Raw genomic sequence first — 23,906 nt, 5'->3', positions numbered from 1 at the left:
CGTGCGGAGCTTAGCACCGCCCATGACAATTGTGATTGGTTTAAAGAAATGCCAATAAACCAGATCACATTTTTCTCCCATCCCGGAATGCTGTGTGGACTAGCCAGACCCTGTTTGGTCTTTGTCTGAAGGTGGAAACGGATTTATATTTGGAACCAATCCACTGTTGGACAAGCTGACATTCAGGGAAAACAAATGTTTTAATACTGAGCATGTGGACTCTAATTACAGTTAGTCAAGAGTAAATACTGAGTCACTGTTTGCACAAGACCGCAATTTACAGTTGTAATTACACGTCACCGCTTGCCTTTTTTTTGTGACATCGATTCCACTTTTACAGAGAAATTTCCAAAATTGGAATAAATTCATGAGAGTCTTGCTAGAGTTGCGGTGCGCTCCAGTCGCCTCAATTGTTTGGTGTAATGTGATCATAAAACTCAGTCCGAGTCATTCTTTTTCCTGTCTTTGCAAAATCTTATTGTCTGTGACTAAAAAGTCAGTGACATTATGACATATGTCTTTAGAAAGATCTATTCAAAGTCTTTTCAGAGTATGGGTGGTGATGGTGCAGTGGATATGTCATATGCTTTTGGTAATGTGGAATCCTGAATATTTTAATCATACAAAGGCTTGTTTACACCATGATGAGAGTCTAGCAAACCATCGGAAGTTTATCTTTCTTGGCATGAACCACATGCAAAACTAAATCCCAACTGTCAGAAGTAATTATATGTACTAATGGTTTTCACACTTGCAACAAATTCGTTATAACAAACAGATCTACTTAACACAAAAGGCTGACTGAGAAGGAAACTAGGGGAGAGGCAACTGGTTGATTCCAGTCATATGATGTGGAAATGTCTTGCGTCCTGACAGATACAAAGTTAAAGAGGGAGGAGGGGAGGGAAAATACAGCATGTGAGGAACATTACCTGACAAATGGTCTCTTGACAATAACGTTTTGCTGGATTGAGTTGACAGCCAGAGACAGACATGGACACATGGAGACACACAACTAGAAGAGAGTTAATATAAGCAATACAACTTTGTTTTATTTGTAATGCTGCAAGGAAGTCGCAGGATGTTGCAAATAAAAACAACAGAGGAAAGAAAGAGAGGGGGAGAAAGTGAGATAGCAGCATCCTGTCGGGGAGCATGTCAGCACTTGTCGAGGAAGAGGAGAAGGAAGTCATCTCAACTGCCCATCAAAATAAAAGCAAGTTAACTGGACTTGAAAAGACAATTTAGGTGCATTATTGGAGAGTACAGAAAGAAGCTCAAATGAAGAATTAAACTGATACTGAAAAACATTTCAGTGTTGCAATGTTGCAAATTAATACATGCACATAAAGCAAGACAGCATGTTTAGTTTATGAATGTCATATTTGGCTATGGACATTTTATGAGTTTATATTTATTTTTTCTACAATGCAAATATTCACTTTAAAACAAACAAGTGCATGTGGTCTGGACATTTTTAAATCTTTGGTATAAATGATACACAGTTAACATACATTTTATTCCTTTAATTTGCCCATATTTCACAGTGATTTACACGCAATATTATTACTGTTTGACTGTCTTAATAAATATATTTTTCATTCAACCATGTGCTGAAGCATTCAGACAATTGATCATGCATGTTTAGACCTATAAGATCCTACATTTGAACTACTTTAGTTACTTTTCCACCACTGAACACAACTGCGCTGCAAACTTTTTAACATACTACAGCAGTTTAACACTATACATCAACTGTTTTAACTGTTTTTAATTGTTGTTTTGTATCTGGTTTTATTTATTTTATTCTACGTATTCTTACGCACGTCTGTATGACTCTTGTCTTTTCTTGTTGCGCTGCAAGTGGCTGGTGCAGAATTTTATTTTTCATTTTTCTTACACAATGAGCTATGACAATTAAAATGAATCTGAATACAATCTGAAGAAAGACTTTTTTTCTCCACTGGGTTCAGTAAAGGTTGACGTGCGTTTTATTCTGAAAATCCCTACCGGAAGTCGGTTCTTGCTTTGACAGTCAGCAGAAGAAAACCGCTCAGACTGACACCAGCCCGGACAGAAAAGAGCACCGACGAGAAGCTGCTCCGTGATTCGGTACATCTCGCCCGTATTTTAGTTTTGATGGGTTAATCTAACAGAAAAGCAAACTGAATATTAACTGAAACAATCCAAACCTGGAAACTTGAAATGGAATGACACATTTTCACCGGAGTGGACTTTTACATCTTGTAGATCCTTCGCCGGTTGTTTAGGCACATTTTATCCCCTCTGATGTCCACCTGCTGCGGCCGGTTTCTGACCTGCAGACAGCCTCACCACGGAGCGTCAGATAGACCAAGTAAGTGCTTTATCTGTGGATGAAATTAATCTATTTTATTGCTGCTGAAGTTTAGTTCAGAATCTGACAGCTCAAACTTGCATCATCTGTCCAGCTGTGAGGGGAAAAAGCTTGGCTGAATGAATGTCACGCGGTACATATCTACTCTAAAATGATTTGCTAGTGTGTCTTTTTTTTTAATAACAGATCTACAATATTGACCATAGCTTGGACTGGACCACTTTGGTTTTTATTGTCAGTGTTCTTTCTTCGACTCTTTCGTGTTGTTTATTTAAATCTTTGAGACAACTCCGGACTTGATCAGAACAGATCATCGGCTGAAAAAATAAAAAAAAAAATAAAGAAAAAATTGATAGGCCTATAAATATAGTCTAATGGTTATTAGATATTGCTTTTAGCGATTCAACTTCGGTTATTTTATCTCTTTAACCATTTTCAAATTTTTATTCGGATGTTATTTTTTAAATGCTGACCCGAAATAAACCGTTTTTTTCGTGGAAAAAAAAACATTATTTTTTTAAAAATAACATTGGGCAACTTAGCCTACAAAACGTTACGTCGAGGATTTAGTCACGCTGTTTTGTGCTTTGAACGATATTTATCTTTATATTATTATTATTTATATTATATCATTAGTTGCTGTTAAAACGCAGAGAGAGACCCGCGTGGCTCGCCTTTTAGTGTGTGTGTGTGTGTGTGTGTGTGTGTGTGTGTGTGCGTGCGTGCGCGTGCGCGCTCTCCTCGTGCTCGGGCGGTACGGATCTGTTTACAAACAAGTCTCGTGATCTCATGAATGGGACCCGCCGCCGCCCCCTGGCGTCCTCCAGAAGAATATAGGTCGGTGGGTCAAACTTGTGTAGGAAGGAATTAAACAGAGTTTATGTATTTTATGCCGAAAAATACTTGAATTTTCTACTGTGGCCAATTTGTTGTCGAGTAAACTTTTAATATATTTAATTATTGATTTTTTTTTGAGTTACTTTTTTTGGATTAGTTCTTTGGCACTTGTGTTTTTAGTCCTGTGTGGCGAGCTGCATGGAAGGATTCACTCAGGAGGCAGAGTTACCGATTTTTCAAGCTATTTAATTGACATTGAACACACACTCACTGCCCAGAGGGCATCAATCCCCAGCCCGGGTCTCAGTCATGGTAACACCAACAAAAGTAGATAACCATGAACACATAAATCGACCACACAACACTAAAACCCAGATAACATAAATGCACACCCAGAACATGAACAGGACATCCTTAAAACACACTTTAACTAGGACAGGAACAGTTCAGAACACGGTCCTGTGAGCCTTTGCACTCCTTCAGCACCGAACAGTCAATATAGGGCCAACGGCCGTTACACTACTTATTATTTTGTAGTTTTTACAAAGGGTAAAAACTACAAAATAATAAGTATATAATTTTTTATAATAATAATAATTTTTTTTTTTTTTTTTTACCATTCCAATCTTTGGCTAATTTGTTGTTGACTAAACATACAATTTACTTTCTAGTGTTTTTAAATGTTTATTAGCAATATTATTATTATTATTATTGGATTTTATTGTAGCATATCGCTGTCTCGGTGTGTATTTATAGGTGCATGTCTGTGTGTGATTTAGACTATTACTGAGATGGCCCGTGCAGAGACCATCGAGAATGTCGGGGAAACTGGAGGAAGTGGAGGAAACGGCCCTCTTCCTAGCCACAACACCTGCCGCATGGAGCTGCCTCGCCCCTTCTACAACTGGCCCGGCCTGCTCACCACTACCAGCACCTCCACCGGCTCTGGGACTGGCACCGGTTCCAGACACCTCTACCATAACCACCACCATGTGCACCCTTTGCAGGCTCTCTACCTGTCTTACCCACTGGCTTATCTCCGCCCAGAGGGCCGGGGCGAGCCCCAGACTCACCAGCAGTTACCTGCGTTATCGCCATCACCAGAGCCTCCGCGCTCGCCACTCTGCAATCGGAGGGAAGGGAGGAGCAGAGGCGCAGTTGCACCCAGTGCCTTCTCAGGAGAGCAGTCGGGTAAGATAATGGTATTTACCTGTAATTAAAGGAAACGCGACATGAGTTGATACAAGTGGGATGATAAAAACAAAGCTTAGAGCAGGATAAAAAAAATCTTACATTAATAGTAAAAAGTAGGGCCTGGGTATCACCGATGATTTCTCGATTCCAATTCAAAGGACCTGATTCGATTACATTTCCGATTCAATTCAGTTACAATACCAGTTTAGCTTGGATATAAAAGAGATTCTCAGAGAACTAATGCTGTAAATTGTACAAGCAAGAAGCAAACCTCAATATTTCTTATAATGCCCCACCAGGTTAATGTTTACATTAAGAATTGACCCCCAAAAAGGAGGTTAATCCACCAGATCCATGGCGAAAAGGCATATATTAAAAGATCAATTTTGTGATTTTATCAATCGATATCAGATCACTAGTCCTACTAAGAATACGTGAGTTGTAGCATGGCGTCATTAAAACCACGCAGGTTAGTTCTCCTTTTGTTTCAAAAAACGGGTAAAGGGGGCAAATGTAACACCAAGCACGTCAGTAAAGATTTAGCCTGGCAGAACGAGCAACAACAGAGCCAGCATTGATTTATCAGCAGGTTCTCTGCTGTAAGAATACGCTGCAGATGATAAGCAGTGGAAGCAGTTTCTGGCAAAACGGCGGAAAAGATGTGACTCACATTTTTGCCTTTCAGACCTTCACCCTTAAATAAACATCAAAGTTATCAGTTAGCAGGGGAGTATCGGTTTATGTGCGTGAGGCGCCTGGGGCTGTGTTTCCATGACAGGAGACTGTTTGGCCAGTGTTGATGGGGGCAGGTGGAGGGATGTGTTACAACTCTAACAGAGAGGAACTTTTGGCCTTGTACCAGTAGACCACTGTGCTGCTGTATCATGAAGCTATTCGGACTATAAAAACTGCTCAAACCGGTTTTGTTCACTAGACAATGTACAATGTCTGTATATCTTGATGTTAATGTCTTGAGTTCATGAAGTGTGACGAGCTTACAAAAATAATAAAACATAACAACATACATAAGATAATTAAGTTCATAAGCAGACCCAAACAGAATCTGCAGATTATTATTATTATTATTTTCAATTTTCAGTGTTGATCCAGAATTAAAATGGGCATAATTTATTGGATTGTTTTGTCCTTGAAGTGGAGATATGTAAATATTCAGAGTTTTTCTTGTTGTTTAAATTCTGTGCATCTGCAGATTCCGTGTGGCCCTGTTCATCAGAAAAGTAGTACATATGGGAGTAGAAAAAGCTAAAAATGAACTACATCAATGAAAATGCCAGCCTGAATAAGTAGGTCTTCAGCTGATTTGTCAACAGAGCTTGCCAGGGTGTTCTTTTTCGGTTACTTTAGGAACAGTTAAAATACCAGTATCGGAGGACCTGAGGGCTCTTGTTGGTTGATAAGGGGATTCAAGTCTGAAGTGTAAGAAGGCTATATCAATAAGTCATTTATTCATGATTAGATCACAAGTACTTTGGGAACAAAATCTGTCACTCTGGATAGTAACAAAAATGTCTATGGGTTGTGAACTAATGTCTTCGGTTGTTTGTTTCTTGCCATTACAGTGATTCTGCCACAATCTCTGACAGTGAGTGATTTTCTTTTGGCTGCAGGAAGAAATCATATCCCAGTTTTTCATGTTCCGTCAAATCAGGAGCGCTTTGAGTTTAGTGAAGAGCGATCGTGGCCTGTGTCATGTAGAGTCATTTTAAACTTCAGTATCCTGGAGGGAAATCTGGAGGCTGTAAAAAGGGAAATTCAGGTGGCAGCAGCAGGTTTACATTTGGCACTAAGCCACTGTGTTGTGACAGATTTAAGACAAGTTACTCCACCTCTTCTCCTCCTCCTCCTCCTCCTCCTCCTCCTCTCAGCTGCAGGTCAGCTGTGCATCTCGGGCATGTTCAGACTTGTCCTCTGCAGTCTGACTGCAGCAGAGAAACAATCTGCTGCATTTCCTCCTGCTCTGAGCCCTCAGCGAAACAGCACAATGTCCAGTCAGTCAGTCAGTCAGTCAGTCAGTCAGTCAGTCAGTCAGTCAGCCAGTCAGCCAGTCAGCCAGTCAGTCAGTCAGTCAGTCAGTCAGTCAGTCAGTCAGTCAGTCAGTCAGTCAGTCAGTCAGTCAGCCAGTCAGTCAGTCAGTCAGTCAGTCAGTCAGCCAGTCAGCCAGTCAGTCAGTCAGTCAGTCATACTTACTTAGTTCACAAGAGGTATAATTGGCCTTTCAGTCAGGCTACAGATTTCTCAGCTCACTTGTAAGCCATTTATTTAGTCAGGTATTTAAGCTCTCTGGTTTAGTTTGTCAGACTTATCAGTCAGTCTTATTTATTGTATTTGACTCTATTGTGAAGCACTTTGTGATTTTTGTCTGTGAAAAGTGCTTTATAATTAAACTTTCATACTTACTTACTTACTTACTAGTTAATCAGTTAGTCAGATACTTGGGATAATCCACGAGTCTCCTAATGAATCAGTTAGATACTGTAATTAGCCAATTAGTTAATTTATTTGTACAGTCTGTACACGTCCCTGCACGGACCAAGTACAGAGTGTGGACTGGTAGCTGAAGAGGTGCCAGTTCATCTCTTTGGCACTGCCGAGGTGCACTTAAGCAAGGCCTCCAACCCCCAACTGTTTGGGGGGGGGCTGTGGCTCTGACATCACTCCATTCAGTTATAATAATATTAAACTTTATTCATGTAGCCCTTTTCAAAACAAAGTTATAACATGCTTAACAAGACTAACTAAAATGGCAGACAAGCAATGATACATTTAATGCATGTGTATAGTTCCTGCTTGCATGTGTGTTTGCTTGTCGGTTAGTAAGTTAGTTGGTTGTATAGGTCTGCAACTAACGATTATTTTCATTGTTGATTAATCTGTTGATTATTTTCTGGATTAATCGATGAGTTTGGTCTATAAAATGTCAGAATAAATGGTGAAGAATGTGGATCAGTGTTTCCCAAAGCCTCAGATGTCTCGTTTTGTCCACAACTCCAAGATATTCAGTTTACTGTCACAGAGGAGAGAAGGAACTAGAACAATATTCACATTTAACAAGCTGGAATCAGACATTTTTTTACTTTTTTCATAAGAAATGACTCAAACCGATTATTAAAAATAGTTGGCGATTAATTTAATAGTTGACAACTAATCAATTAATCTTTGCAGCTCTACACTGGTATTGTTGGTTTTTAGGTTATTCGTTGAGTCAATCAGTCAGTTAATTAGTCATTTTATTGGTAAAGTAACAACATAAGTAAAGTTCCAGCTCACCATTAAGCTTTTATCTGGATTAGTCTGTTGTGATTTTTAATGCCGCCCCTCCACCCGGCAACCAAGTCCCCCTCCAGTCTCCCCTGCCTCCCATTTCTAACTGGTCACAGGATCTCTCTCTGGTCACCTTGTCAGTCTCTCAGCCTATCAAACAGACAGGTTTACCCCCAGCCTCGCCCCCTTTCTCCCTCCACCCTATCACAGCTCAGCCCCCTACTCTGTCAGCCAATCGCATAGAGACGTCTCCAAGAGTGCTGCCTTAGAGTTACCTTGGCAACAAGCCAGGGTTTTCCCATTTGTTGTTTCTTTCTACCGCTCTCTCTTTTTTCTCTCCGTCTCTGTCTAGTCACCTGCATCTTTAAAGGATCAGTTGTAATCCTCCTAGAAAGGCAGATGCTGTGGTTGCCAGGGGTGCTCGTTTCTGTGGCAACTATATAGTTGTGGTTGCCACAGGCGCTCCGCTCTGTGATGGAGACGGATCATTTCACAGGAAAGCTGTGGACAAAGTCTGAAACAAGTGACATAGAAAGGTTAGAACGTGTTATCTAATCATCTTAAAGAGAAGTCGTAGTCAAAAGTACACAATGCCAAAGACATTGAAATTGAATTCAATATAATTAAACACTTTTAAATGTTGGATGGATAATCCAACAAAAGAAATAACAAGAGTGAGTGGAAAAAAATTAAAATAAAATTCTGTGCCATTAAATAACATTTGGGAAGTACTTTTAAATGTGTGTTTTCATTGTAAAAAATAAATGAAAAAATGCAGAAAGACGAAATAGAAGAAGTTTGCTGTGGTTTAGTTGAATATTTTAGTGGTTCTGATGTTTACGCTACTTCTACATTATAAAATAGGGTGTAACTGATTTAAAGAAGCAATATTAAGCAAGAAAACTATCAAAATAAGAAAGTGGGTACACATAAATAAATAAGAAACAAATGAATACTTTTTAGAAAAAGTTTTAAAACACAGCAGCTCTCATAAAAATCACAATTTCTCTGATTGCTTTAGGCCTGTTTGTCACACTAAAGTGACCAGACAGAAGGTACAGGTATCTGTTTAGAAAAAAAAAGTCTGTACTCAACAAACACACACACACAGTTCCTCTCAATACCAGACTTATTAAGCAGATTAAGAGATTACTCTCCAAAGTTCCATGAAGAGGATGAAGTCACCCCATCAGGCTCCTTAAGAAATATTGTGTGGCCAGAGAGAACTAAACAAACACCAGTAACTATTTTTGGTATCTTTTTTAATATCTATGTCTAAAGGTCAGTGTTTTTTTTGCAGATTAAGAAGATTCACTTACTGTTCTTTCTGCATCAAATATGTTAAACTTTAAAGTTACTCTCCACTTTATGCAAGTAAAAACATGCATGTGCACACACACACACACACACACACAAAAACACACACACAAAACACACACACATACACACATTTAACCTTTACAGGTATTTATCTCCGTATATTAAGGTTCTTTATTGGTCATTGTTTGTTATAAACAGTAACGGGCTGAAAGCAGGGTTTCTGCTGGGTCTTAAAAAGTCTAAAAAAGGCTTGAATTAATTCTCTGAAGTATGGTGTTCTAGGTCCTAAATAATTTTAAACCGGTCTTAATTTTCCCACGCTAAGGTAACGCTACCTCTAATGCTCATTGAAATGTCCCCGCAGTTGTAGTTCTTTCTGTCGCTAGTCCAAATATAATTCGCTGAATTACGACTACAAATGAGACCAACATGCAACTTATATTGCAGCCAATCTAGACACCAGTCCTTTAATGCCAATGAGGTAATCGGGGAAATGTTTCAGACAACATTTCCAGGAATCTGACATCTGACTGTTTTTTTTATGTTGTGATATAGGTCTTAAATGTCATTCATAATGGTTAAAAGATCTTAAAAAGTCCTACATTTGACTTGGTGAAACCTGTAGAAACCCTGGAAAGTTTTTGGGAAGTCTGTGTATGATGTTGTGTTTGTTTTGGATGTGTAAGGTATCTGTTGCTTGGCAGCCTGGTCTGTACAGCCTGCCTATGTGTTACTATATGTGCACAGATCCCTCCACCTTCAACAATTGAATTAATTCAATTCAATTCCATTTTATTTATAATATCAAATCATAACAAGAGTTATCTCAAGACACTTTACAGATAGAGTAGGTCTAGACCACACTCTATAATTTACAAAGCTCCAACAATTCCAGTAATTCCCCCAAGAGCAAGCATTTAGTGCGACAGTGGTGAGGAAAAACTCCCTTTTAGTGAGAAACCTGGGACAGACCCAGATTCTTGGTGGGCGGTGTCTGACGGTGCCAGTTGGGGCTGTGATCAACAGTGGCACTAACAGTCACAATAAAGATAATGGAACTATGACTAGAAATGATTAAGAATCACCAGAGGCTCTGTCTCTGGCTCTTCTGCATGGCTTTGTATAACCAGTATATTCCCCACTACATGAAGTTTAAATGCGTCTCACTTAGAGCATGAAATGTGGTAAAAGCAGGTGACCAGCATGCACTGCTGAGCCCAAGAGTCTACTGCTCTCTGGGAATCCCCACTCCCCTCCCTCTGACTCGTAGCAGATAGCAAAGAACCATGCTCTTCATACCATACTAGGGGCAGAAGATAGCAGAGAGAGTGATGAGTATGATATAATGCCAAACAAAAGTTGGATCAGGAAGAAATAGTCCCACTACAGAAGATCAGGTGCAACCTGAGGAGGGAGACACAAAGGGTATGAAAACTTGCCACAGAAGCTGGTTTTTAGTTCTGTGTGATGTGAACTTGTTTGCTTCATAAACTGAATAAAACAACTCTTAGCAGCATTGATCTCTGCTTAATTTTGGTGAATGTTTGGGACTCCTTGCTGTCTACCTTCTTGCTGAAAAGTTTGGAGGAGAGGGTTTCAGACTTTTCCACATAGCTCAGCTTTTACTCGCCAATGTCTTCTCAAGAGAGAACCAGAGAGCCAGAGCATAAGGGAAAACAATGGTAAATGTTTCTTGTTTCTTTGTTAGTATCTTATTTTCTGAATTAATTTCGCCGTTTTATGCTGCAGAATCGTACAGAGAGGAACGCCAGGAGGCCTCCAGCCGGCAGGGACCTCTGCCAGACCTGCTGCCCCAGAATGAGCACCCATCCTGGGCTTCCCCACATCACAGAGCCCCCAGAGGAGAGCCAGTGCAGGACCTGGAGGTCAGGAGAGTGGCCAACCAGCTGAGGGTCATTGGAGATGAATTTAACGCCACAATCCTCCTCAGAGCGGTAAGACAAGGGACAGGGCTTTGATGTGTTTAGTTACAAACCGGTTACGCCGCCTATCATGAGTAGGCGGCTTAAGAATTTCCTTAGTCAGGGACCGCCCTAGTTGACTGTTACACATATCGTCAATAAACAGAATTTTTTTTAATTATCCAATTGTAAACAACACCTGAGCATTCAGTCTCATTGCAGTGAACCTACAGTTTGTTTGAGTCTATGTCTGATCTATTGTGTACAGTGTTTTCGGTGTCTGTAAATGCAGCGCAGTCACATTGATTCTTCCTCTCTCTTTCTCTCTCCCTCTCTCTTTCTCACACACACACACACACACACACGCACACACTGTTGTGTGTTCTTGCATGGATGAGCATGTAATTGTGTGTGTGTGTGTGTGTGTGTGTGTGTGTGTGTGTGTGTGTGTGTGTGTGTGTGTGTGTGTGTGTGTGTGTGTGTGTGTGTGTGTGTGTGTGTGTGCGCATGTGAGGCATTAGTGAAGACAGATCAATACTTGCGCTTGTGAGTTAATCAGTGTCATCTATCAGCCTGTTTTTCTCTCATTTCACAAATTACAGTCATACTAAAAAGTCTTTCTGCCTCCCTCCTCTCCTTTCCCTCTTTGCCTTTCTTTCCTTCTTCTTTTCTCCACCAAAAATGACAGAAATTAGAATACTTTTTTGGAAACTTTATTACATAAACTACCCTCTATATTCCTTTCTTCCTACTGTCCTCCCTCATCCAATTTCACTCTCCTTTCTCTCTCTTTTGTATTTTACACTGTTTCCTTCCTCGTCACTTTTGCTCCACTCTTTATCATTCTCAATATGGATTTTATAACTTTATTAGTATAATAGTTTGTCAGAAACCGCAGTGTGAAAAGAAAACTGTGTCCATAAAGACCTAAAAACAACAAATGACTTCTACATTCAAACAATACTCAGAATAAATGAGTTTTTGTCTTCACTGCTGTCTGTTTCCTTTTATTGTTATGTCTTTATCTCACCCCTTCCTCCCTCCCTCCCTCCCTCCGTCCTCTAGATCGCGTGAGGAGTTGGCAGCAGCTCTTCACCTCCCCCACCACACACACACCTCCCCACTGCTCTCTCTCTCTCCCTCGCCATCCCGCCTTATGCACATAAACAAAGCTGACGTCACCTAGTCTTGACTCACCCTTAGACACGCGCGTGTGTGTGTGTTTGTGTTTGAGACAAAGACAGATATTTTTTTCTCGAGGGGAAATTGGGGAAATCGTGTGTGCTGTTTACAACCCAGCTGGGCCAAAAAAAGCACAATCAGGCACTTTTTCTTAAGCAGTTTAAAACAAAAGGAATGCGGGATGGATAACCACAGGCACAAGGTTCAGGCAGATTAGAGTAGCATCTTTAACACAGATACACACTTGTTTATCATCTTGTTCAAGCTTGTTTCTCTCTTTCTCTACCACTACATCCTTCTCCTTTTCACTCCTCACCCCAAAAAATGACATAATCTTTCCTCCATCTTTGCAAGAAAGCAAAAAAATCAGCTTCAAGGATTTCTTTCTTTCCAGCCAGGTAGTCATGATCTTGTTTTCAAATTATCCTTTTTTTTAAACATTTGGCACGTGTGTTCAGAAATGCTGCAGCGGCACAGACAGCTGTACATTATCATCTGATGCACTTTGAGAATAATAACAGTCAAACTTATGTAAACACTTAAAGGATCCAACATCTTGGTAGATATCCAAGTTCACTTTGGAAAAATGGATTTTGAACTGTTTCTCCTAGCTGCTGCTTCACATGCCAACAGGGACAAAAGGGAACAACATTGACTTGCATGAAGTTGCAATTATGTGATTAAGTCCATTATGTTTCATGAGCTGTTTGTAGGCCGTGCTAATAAATGCACATTTTTTTAGCATCTTGGCTCGCCTAAAAAGGTCAGCTATTGAATAATCCAACATGTTTTATCCGGACTAGTCTGACTCACCAGATGTAAACTGTATAAAACGATTGTCTTGGGCGGTGCTAAGCCCTGGATGCAGCGACGGTGCCCCCTGCAAACTAGTGTCGGGAGGGAACTTGTTTTGGTAGAATATTTGCACGTGGGGAGGCGAGCCCTGGCATTAAAATGGCTAAATCCCCACAAAAGATATATTATTCATTCTTTGTTTATCTTTACAACCATTCACCGAAAGAACCAAGCAGGCCTGCCTTTGTGCATGGACCAAATCTTCGCCAAACGTGCAGCGTGTAAGCTGCTAGCCTGGAGGTTGTTAATGTTGTTTCCCGTAGCGAAGGGGAGTTCAAAAACGGTAACACGCAGATAGCTGAAGGGGAGGACAATGCAACACAAAATGCGCGGCCAATGGCACTGATTGGTTTAAAGAACTAGAAACAAGCCAGTAGGGCTGCCACCTCTTAGTCGATTAGTCGACTAATCGGTCGTTTTGGTCTTAGTCGACTAAGATTTCTTTAGTCGATTAGTCATTTTCTATGCTTATTCATGCTTAATTACTCATTTCCAAGAAACTCATGAGCACATTTATGGTAAACATAATATTTAAAGTGGTGCTTTTGCAGGATTAATTGTGGAGAAACTCAGTTTTACAGATGGTTAATTAACTACATTTATATTGTGCTTTTCTAGTCTTAACCACCTCTCAAAGCGCACAGCTCTGTCAATTAAATCAACTAATCGATTAGTCGACAAAATTGTATAAGTGTTAGTCGACTAAGAATTTCTTTAGTGATAACCGGACATGAAAATGGACTGACATCTCTTTCTGTCTTTCTCTCTCACAGCACGCCGCCCCCCACTGGCAGGACTGGAGAGACGCTTGCCGAGGACTCCTCAACTTTGTCGCGCAGACTCTCAGCACTCTCTACAGGCTCACTTAGAGAGACAGAGAGCCGCCTCACCTGCGCGTAACCGGATACCTTGCCGACTTTATACATTCAGGACTTGGCCACGGACCGTCGGACTGTGGCTAGTGAACGGAAAACAACCCCGACTGGTTGCTGCGCTGTCATCTATTTGAACCCGGAGGATTCACGTGGCCTGAAAATCAAAAACATTTTTGTTCTGGAACAAAGAATTTAGTGAGGACTAGATCAGCAGCTGGAGGTGTCGGCGCCGCCTGTGGGCTGGATCGGGGAGCTACCTGTGGAAAGTGGACCCTGCCTGTCTGTCTGCCTGAAAGTCCGTCCGTCCGTCCGTCAGTCAGTCTGCTGGTACAGACTGCAGCTCACGGACCGACGGTTGCTTTCCTACCTGTATATTTTGTAAAAACCACTTGCTTTCACTGTCTTTGTCTCGGGGCTCGTCTCTCAGTCAGTGTGTGTGCGCATGTGTGTGTGTGTGTGTGTGTGCACATGAAAGACGTGGGTCAAATGAACAGGTGTATAGTTAGATATCAGTGCAAAAAAAGCTTTCATCCATTTTGGAAAATCGCCTACAGATATTTCACAATTGGGCTTTCAAAACCACAGATGAGTCTGATTGTAAGTGACCTGTTTTTGGAAGTGAAGGTCTTCATTATCTTGTGGAGCTTTTTCATTTAGCTTTAGCATCAGCCACCATTTTTCTGGAGGCAATTTTTGAAATAGATGATATCTCTTTAATTCTTCCCTTTGATGATGCAAAAAAAAGAAGAAAAAACCTTTAAAAAAAAACTTGATTTTGATTTGACCCCCATCTGATGTGTGCGTATTACTGTTGTGTCTTTATTTTGCCCCCTTAATTCTTATAAACTGTGAAACTGGAGTCTGTGTGTTTGCATCGCAGGGGACAAAAAAAGGCGGGTGTTATTCCACAGAGGGAACCTCTCTCCCAATCTGAGACTCCTTCACTTCATCATACAACGTGCCTTTCTGCTCAGTGCTCCGTTGAGTCCTAATCTCCAAAAACTAGGACAATCAGCCACACACACACACACACACACACTTCAAGTGCTTTGTTTGCAAGTGGTATTTGCATTAGCAAATGCTCCAGCGTCAGCACGGTTTAAGGTCATTTAAGGACAGAAATTGAAAAAAAAGGAAATTATTACAAATTATAAAAACAAGAAATGAGTGAGAACGGAGAAATGAGAGTGAAATTGGAGGAGGGAGGACTGATAAAAATTCTAAATTACATAGCTTAATCTCCGCCACACATTTTGCCAATGTACATTCCACCCCGTTCGTACTGCCAGTGTTGGGAGCTGGCAGCGTCTCACCCGCCCGCCTGTGTCGACAGTGTTTAGAGTTACTTGACTGCTTGTAAATATTCTTTTGGAAGATGAATCTGATCTAATTCCAATTTTTTTGATGGACTTTAAAAGTACTTGTGAAAGCGAGAGAGTTCACTGTGTTTGGGAGATCTTTTTTTGTTTTTTCTGAGCGGCCATTGGCGACAGTAGAGCGGGTTTGAATTTAAATCCAGTGGATTTGAGATGGTATTCAATGAGTTAAAGAAAAATATATAATTCGGATTTTTCTGATTGTTGAAAAGTATTTGATGATGTTTTGTAAAAAGAAATTACCCATTCGATTATTTTCACTGTAGTAGGAGAATATGTTCAATTGCTCACATTAAGAGCAATATTTATCTTTGGAATGTAGCCTGAATCTGTAGCTTGATTTGTTTGGTTTTCCTTTTTTTTACGTTAATGTATTATTTATTTTTGTCTTACATTCCTGATCAGAACTATGAATTAAGCTGTACTTGATTTGCAACTGTTAAAACAGAGATTAGATTTTTTTTAAATGGGAGCTAAAGCTGTTAAAATGCACATTGAAAGTGGATACATAATTTTGAAAAGCAGAACAAATGAAAATGTCAGCCTAGAAATTGTTACCTTTTTTTTCCATGTGCTTGAGATAAAAAAAAAAAAAATCTATCATTTAAAACGGTACTATGTTTTAAAGCAATGCTCATAATATTATTTACAACGTTTCTGGCCTCACTCACATCTTGTTTTTGGGAAACAAGAGGTGAGTGTGTAACAGGAAGCCACAAACCTCTCCAGACACCAAAAGTGAAGTATTGGCTTTCCATGTGTATATCAGGTGCAAAAGTACCCAAATTCCCCTTTTTTATTATACTCTTTTAAGCACAAAGAAGAAAAAAATCTGACAGTTAGCAATACTCTAAACTAAACTGAAAGTCCCGGTCATTGAAAATCAACTGGGTATTTCTGATGTCAATTGAATTCCAAACTATTTGCTACTGCTGCTAAACACGCTAAAAGTCATGTACTGTAACATACTTTTGATTAAAGTGAACACTTGGTGGAGCATTTTAATTTTATTTCAAGAAATATTTGACTGAAACGTGGACACTTACTGATCTATTCCACTTAAAATGCCTCAATAATTCAACAGGGATTGGCTGTTTTATGTTCCCACTCTCACTTGGCCTTAGCCACAATGTTTTATATGTTTGTAGCAGGGCTTTTTTATTTTTTTTTATTTCTGAAAGCCTTGATGTATAAAGTCCTAATAATACCTGCAGATGTTCAGCTAACATGACGCTTACAGAGAACAAACTACGCTAGCAGCAGTAGACACTTGTTAACTGCTTGCATATTCATATTTTTAGATCGGTTTGCTAGCAGTGCTTTTAGCCATGTTTGCTGTCATCGCATAGTAATGTTATGTGGCCCTGGTTCAGGGCTCGCCTCCCTCCCACCAACGATGCTCAGTGTCAGTCACATGCAGTTGCTGTTTTTCAACTTTTTTCTATTGTCAACTTTCTACATGAATTTTGTACTTTTTTTTCTTCTATTTTATACAATAAAGATACGGAGAACTACATTCACTTGTTTGGTGTTTAATGCCTAACATTAGATGCAGTAGATGTATTGTGTGTTGTATGAATGTAAGACTAAATAAATGACATATATATTTGTGTGCCTATGTTATTAGAACTAGTATTTAACTTGTTTGATAAAATATAAAACCATTAACAATTAAAGCTAGTTATTGTGCATAAACCTAACCAAACTGCGACTGTTTCTCAACGTTTTCTGGTTAGATATGAGGTCGTATTTCCTGCCACCACTAGGGGCGTTAATATATGAAACGCTCCTGTGGATGGGTCGTGTTAATTAGAGCATGGGTCAAACTCAAAGCCCGAGGGCCAAATACAGCCCCTCGCAGATTTTGATCCGGCCCACTTAGGTTCAAAATAAATTTTGGCCCATCTAGTTTTTGTTTCCTTTTCTGAACTTTTTGTCATTTTTCCTACGTTATTGGTGCTTTTTCTGACGTTTTTGTTGCTTTTTTTCAATGCGTTAAGCGCTTGTGTTGACGTTTTTGGTGCTTTTTTAGACAATTTTTTGCTTTTTCTCACCTTTTTGTCACTTTTTTCTATGATGGCTAAGGAACTTTTATGCCGGCTTTTTTGGGGCTTTATGAGGCCCAGACTGTAAGTGAAAAGGCTATTTGAGACGTGCAATAATCGGTCAAAATATTTGAGTTTTTCACTTAAATAAAAGCATGTCAATAAACTATACATGTCTGATTCTTATTTTCCAGTCTGGCCCTTTGTGAAGTTGAGTTAGACACCCCTGCATTAGAAGGTAGGAATAAATAACATATAAGGTCGTATGGTTTGGAGGACTACCTCGAGTAGATGATGACTTTATTTTGCTTGGAGATGAACTTTACACTGTGGGAATGTCATTTTGAGATGCCGCGGCCCGCAGCTCCCAGAAGATGTTTACAGATGTTAGTGGCTCTCTGGGGGTGGAGAAGCCGCCCTCTGGCCATGCGTGACATCGATGTGGCCTCCATCACATCTGGAGAGCAGCATGGATTAACAGACATGAGGTCAAGTCCTCACTGCTCTCACACACACACACACACCACAAGTGTTTACAATGATGGTCAACATGACAATCGCCAAGATGTGCTTCAAAATACTCCAGAATGTGTTTTGATGCTTATTAGGAGGCCTTGAATAACCCGGCGTATTGCACTGTGGATACAGCAACGTTACATCGTTCATTCATTTTTTTGACACACTTCATCTCATAAATAATAATAATAATACATTAACAGCAGGAATGTATGGAATTATTGTTTTTTTATCACTATTGATTGACTTCGTCTAATTTGTTTTTATAAAAATAAACATTAGAAGAAACACAACAAATGCATAACTGGCAATTTGAAAAAAATGTGTCTTTGGAAATTAAAAACGACACATGAAATGTTCTCTGATGATCCTTATCTGTTACTTCTTAGTAATAATTTGTTATTTTCCTTTAAATAAATGTATGTTCCGCTGCCATTATTACACATTTATAATTCAATTCTCAGGACACTTTACAGATATATCTAGTCCCCCCACCCCAAAATGTAAAATTTTCTGACACTTTATAGATAAAACCATTATTCAATGAATTGAGAAAATAATTGGAAGGATAATCAATATTGAAAACAACAGTTAGTTGCAGCCCTACTAATCTTTACATAATAAGCAAAGGCAAGAATTAATCAGTTTTAAGAAATAAGAAGGACCTCCTGGCGAGACACACACACACACACACACTCTGTAACTGAGTCAACAGGCAGCATTGGGACTAGATATCCTCACTTAAACTCCTCTACAGAATGAGCCAATCATGTAGCTCTCAGAGCAAAATCAGGGATCTGATTGGTTGCAACAACAGGCACTGTCTTGGTCTTTGCCGCTAACTGGAGAGAGTGACCACACAGCAGGAGCACTGGTCTGGGATTTAACTGTGTGTGTGTGTGTGTGTGTGTGTGTGTGTGTGTGTGTGTGTGTGTGTGTGTGTGTGTGTGTGTGTGTGTGTGTGTGTGTGTAAGAGAGATAGATAGAGAGAGAGCAAATGTAAGAGGACAGAGAAGACATGAAAGAAAGAGAAGGAGAGGAAAACAAGAGAAATAAAGTATAGCAGAGTCAGCATGTAGAGGGCATTAAGAGTACATTGAATGTGTGTGTTGGCAGATAAGAGTTTAGGTATAATTAATGGGGCAGAATGAGCTTAAAGGAACGTTCTATAATTAATCTTCTTTCCTAATCCCAGGAAAAGAGCAGTGGCACCCTGTGCTGCCTAACAGCTCCTCTCAGGACGTAAACACCACCCAAAAGTATACTTGTGTTACTTCAAACTGTACTATCTGTGTTGAACTTAAAATCCAGTGTATGAATGGACACACTCGTGTCTTAATTCAAATAAATTGTCACACATTACTGCAGCAGCTGTACAAAGGGACAGGGACTCACATTTGCTTCATCAATTTAACATTTATTGACTGATTGTTCTTTTATACCTTTACAGGAACAGTAAATATAAGAGAAACATATCTGACCATTTAAAACATTTACAACAACCAGTTACTATGTAATTTTGACTGACTTCTAAGTAATAATGTGCGTTATTAATGGCTAGTCCACACAGCTTCCGGCATGGGAGACAAACGTGCTCTGGTTTACTGGCATTTTTTTTTTTTAAACCAATCACAATCGTCATGGGCAGCGCTAAGCTCCGCATGGAGCCGCTGCAAAATAGCCTCGGGAAGGATTGGTGGAACATACGTACGTTAAAAAATTGTTTTAGTCGTTCAAGAGAAAACTCAGATTGGACAGATAGTCTAGCTAGCTGTCTGGATTTACCCTGTGGAGATCTGAGGAGAAGTTAACCATGTAGTACGCTCCATTTGCCTCGGAAGTCGGAAGCCGAAGCTGGGAATGACGTCACGCCCGAATTGATCGGATTTTCATTGTTTTCATTAGCAATGAAACGCACCAGAGCCTTTGAAGGGCTCATAAATCCTCATAAATCCACCAAGAGTTTAAAATTACAACACAAAAAAGCGGAAGGAAATGGACATCGGCGAAAAGACATGCATTCGGCAGAATTTCCTGCAACACCAGAACAATCCCGGAAGTGGAACATCGTGGATATAGACTATCTATTATATTATTGGATTATTAATCATGCATTAATGTCTAATTCTAATTTTTATATACTGTTGGGTAGTTTAATCTGTTACAATATGACATATTTTATAAGATGACGACACGTTTTCTATGTTAAATCTTAATCTGTGAAGTATCAAGTAACTAAATCGAATGTCAAATAGGGATATCGACTTTGTATGTTTATTATTTGGTCGACTGATTTATGCAATCTAAACCCAAACTGACTGAATGCTAAGTGCATTTTTGGGTGTCATGTGGAGCAACGTGTGTTCTGCAGTTTCCACCACAAAAAGAAAAGTTTCTGGTTTTGCAGAATGGACCATTTTAAAATAATAATATATTGTTGGATTATAATTATTGATGCATTAATGTGTTCTTCACTTTAATGTTGCCGCTGGTAAAGGTGGCGCTCACTAATTTAATTACTTTTTTTATTTATTTAACCTTTATTTAACCAGGAAGAAAATCGTTGAGATTAAAAATCTCTTTTTCAAGACTGTCCTGGCCAAGGCAGGCAGCAATACAACCACACATACAGTACATGCAAATACAAAATACACAGAAACACTAAAAACACAACTTTATATACTGCTAAACATCTTAACCTATAATAATATATCACCTCCTTCTCTCTGCTTCGCTCCACCTGCTGGGACTTGCTCTGTAGGTTTGACTGCAGCGCTGCGACTCCAAATGTTTCTTCAAATGTGACGTAGTGTTTTTGTAGCTAGATAGCACTTTGTCGCCACCAGCACAGAGTGTACAACCAACCTTGATATTGCCGTCTTTAGCTGACACAAACTCTAAATAGTGACTGGACTTCCAGCTAGAAAACGCGCATCTCTCTCCTCCCTCCATTGTTGTGTACGTATGTGTCTCTGCGTGGTAAACGTGAACTGTCCTCATGCTGAAAACGTGACTTGTCGCATACGTGACTTCACTCCCCGAGACGCAAGAAGAAAGCAAAAATATATATTTTTACTAAGGAAAATGACAAAAATAGTAACGCACAGTGACTTGGATAAGTAACTTTAATCTGATTACTGGTTTGGAAATATTAACGCGTTAGATTACTCGTTACTGAAAAAAGTGGTCAGATTAGAGTAACTCGTTACTAGTAAGCTTACTAGTTACTAGTAACGTGTTACGTGGCATCACTGTCTATGATTGTTTGATTGCTAACGTTAGCTCAAAACGCAATTCAAGTGACAGCCTTTGTTGTGTTTGATTGCTAACTTTTAGCCAGCAGTCATTTCAAAAACGTTTTAGCTATCTATGATTGTTTTATTGCTAACGTTAGCTCAAAACGCCGTTAGCATCTAGTAGGCTACTTGTCGCAAAGTGATGCATGCGTGACTCTCATCGGCACTCGACTCACATTGGGCAGTGACACCCTCCCCCTGTCCTTGGGGCTCCATCTTAAGGCCGGGACACACAGGGCCAAAAATCGGCCGTTTGACAGTCTGGCGAGGTCAGTGACTCGAGTCTGTTCGGTGTGTCCCGTGCCGTCGTCAGTCTTGGGGGCTGTCGGCGTTCATTTTGCCCGACCTGACATGTTCAGTCGGCGGCAGGGCAGTCGGGACTCACCCGGAAATGGCGAGCAGAATGAGGTGACTAGAGTCTCTCAAAATCTGACAAAAATCTTTTAAACTGACCTTTGTTGATCTGAAATGAAGACAAACAAACAAACCCATGTGACGCATTCGTCCAATCAGCTGCCGGTTTTCATTTTTTGGGCAACAATACAGATTAGTTCCGCCTGTTGTTATGGAGACGTATTACGTCTCTTCTCTTTGGTGTGTTGTGTGGCACTTTTTGGACCAACACGGGGAGACTGATCATTTCGACTGGCTTTTCTGTCAATGGTCGGCCGTCTGGCTGGTGTGTCCTGGCCAGTGATGCAGTGAGTAACGAGTAATCTAACGCGTTAATATTTCCAAACCAGTAATCAGATTAAAGTTACTTATCCAAGTCACTGTGCGTTACTATTTTTGTCGTTTTCCTTAGTAAAAATATATATTTTTGCTTTCTTCTTGCGTCTTGGGAAGTGAAGTCATATATGCGACAAGTCACGTTTTCAGCATGAGGACAGTTCACGTTTACCACGCAGCGATACAAACGTAAACAACAATGGAGGGAGGAGAGAGATGCGCGTTTTCTAGCTGGAAATACAGTCACTATTTAGAGTTTGAGTCAGCTAAAGACGGCAATATCAAGGTTGGTTGTACACTCTGTGCTGGTGGCGACAAAGTGCTATCTAGCTACAAAAACACTACGTCACATTTGAAGAAACATTTGGAGTCGCAGCGCTGCAGTCAAACCTACAGAGCAAGTCCCAGCAGGTGGAGCGAAGCAGAAAGCAGGAGGCCCCCCCACCACCCAAACAACTAAAGCTGGACTTCGGTGCAAAACCAGTAAGTGGGGGAGAGTTGAAGAAGTTGGTCGGGCAGTATGTTGAAGAGGAAATGCTGCCCTTAAACACGTTTGACTGGCTCTCTTTCGTGCCATAATAAACCAGATCCTACTACTGGCAACGCCGAGCTGCCTCACAGTAAACCGGTTGTCATGTTTATGTTGAGGCTGTGGGGGGGGTTGTCGGCAGTTGCTGCATGTAACTAATAAAGTAATCTGTAAAGTAACTTCGTTACTTTTAAAATCAAGTAATCTGTAAAGTAACTAAGTTACTTTTTCAAAGTAACTGTGGCAACACTGGTTCTGGCTATAACCCTCCCCCCTGGCCTTGGGGCTCCGCCCACTCACAGACGTGCACGAGCATTGCTGCGACGTTGCTTCCGAGCAGAGCGGAGAAAGGACCGCAATTTTACTTATATGTCTCATTCACCAGTAAACAAACACATACATAGGCTAATATTACCATACTGAATGTTTAAAACAAACATGACTACTGCTAGTAATGCAGCAACCACGGGCTTGTACACGGGAGGGGTAGGTACAGCAGCGGGGCAAGGAGGCATTTCATTGGTTCTTTCCAAGCGGACTGCGAGGCAGTGATTGGTGGGAGTTTTCACAGGATTACAACAGCTGCAGATGACGGATCTTTTTCACTGTTTTTTTCAGATTTCATTAATTCTTTATAGATGTCGGGGTGTAAAGATAATTTCAAACAATATAAAAAAAAAATAGTGGAAATTGTTACCAACTCTGCCAAATACTGTACTTAAGGAAATGTACTTAGTTACATTCACACACTGCAAAATTCACGTCACATATGGTAGTGAAACTATATTAAACTAAACCAAAAAACAAAACAACTAATGACTCAGTTCCCACACTGCTTTTGTGGGTGCAGAGGTTAAACTGCATCCAGATAAGTGTCATTTGTTTCATCTACAGTAACACACATCTCTCCCATTCAGGTTTCACAGGTCTGGCAGGTAAAACAGGTTCCTGCAACGCCACTCCTAGGGGACGAGGTTAGACACCGGACCACACTGCTGGTTTTCCCCCTGTAATGCTCTGACTGTTGTTGTTTTTGCTTCTGCTATATTCTGAACAAAGAGGACAGGAAATGCCTTGAGGCTCATTTGAATGCTGTATCGTCACCGAGACAGCAATGTATGGTTTTGTGAGTCAGGCGGTGGGAGGTTATGACCAAATACAGTCATACACTCTGCGAAGCATCATATGAATTACTGTATTCCCCCTTCAAACTCCGAATACTGACTTACTGTACATAAATCCACCTCACTGATTCCTTGTAGTACAACAAGTCGCCCAAAAGCGACTAGTTTGCAGGTATGTAAAGTATAATTCAACTGTAATAATTTTGACTTATGTTTGTGTTAAGGTTTGATTTTTTTTTTTTTTAGAGAAAATAGCATGCTGATGCAACATTACAGCGAAAGTTGTGGCTTTAAAAATTCCCCCAGCAGCAAATGAATGCAGCACAATTATGGCAAAAATATGTGACTACACATGGTGGATATTCATCACCAAATGCTGATATACAGTCATAAAAAAAACATGATTGTTATTTAATAAATCCAGAGACCTGAAGCAGAATTATTTTACTAAACAATGTTTTATTAGCA

At 40.1% G+C, this 23,906-nt stretch overlaps 1 protein-coding gene across 1 annotated transcript; it reads left to right on the top strand.

Annotated features, from left to right (window-relative positions):
- The first annotated feature begins 2,064 nt into the window (after positions 1-2,064).
- Positions 2,065-16,715, top strand: bbc3 (BCL2 binding component 3). Its single transcript, XM_028573536.1, has 4 exons — positions 2,065-2,356; positions 3,973-4,384; positions 10,739-10,944; positions 13,722-16,715. Exons 2-4 carry the CDS (start codon positions 3,985-3,987, stop codon positions 13,815-13,817), a joined length of 702 nt encoding a protein of 233 aa, XP_028429337.1. The 5' UTR covers positions 2,065-2,356; positions 3,973-3,984; the 3' UTR covers positions 13,818-16,715.
- Positions 16,716-23,906: the final 7,191 nt, after the last annotated feature.

Source organism: Perca flavescens, chromosome 3 (assembly GCF_004354835.1).
Source record: "Perca flavescens isolate YP-PL-M2 chromosome 3, PFLA_1.0, whole genome shotgun sequence".
Taxonomy (NCBI): Eukaryota; Metazoa; Chordata; class Actinopteri; order Perciformes; family Percidae; genus Perca; species Perca flavescens.
The sequence above is the reverse complement of the archived record's forward strand: the minus strand, read 5'-3'. Positions and strand labels throughout refer to the sequence as shown.

Excerpts from the sequence above, each read along its gene's own strand:
- bbc3 (XM_028573536.1), top strand. The coding sequence starts at position 3,985 with ATGGCCCGTGCAGAGACCATCGAGAATGTCGGGGAAACTGGAGGAAGT. Across the intron at positions 4,385-10,738 it reads CTTCTCAGGAGAGCAGTCGG|AATCGTACAGAGAGGAACGC; the intron begins GTAAGATAATGG and ends TTTATGCTGCAG. Across the intron at positions 10,945-13,721 it reads CCACAATCCTCCTCAGAGCG|CACGCCGCCCCCCACTGGCA; the intron begins GTAAGACAAGGG and ends TCTCTCTCACAG.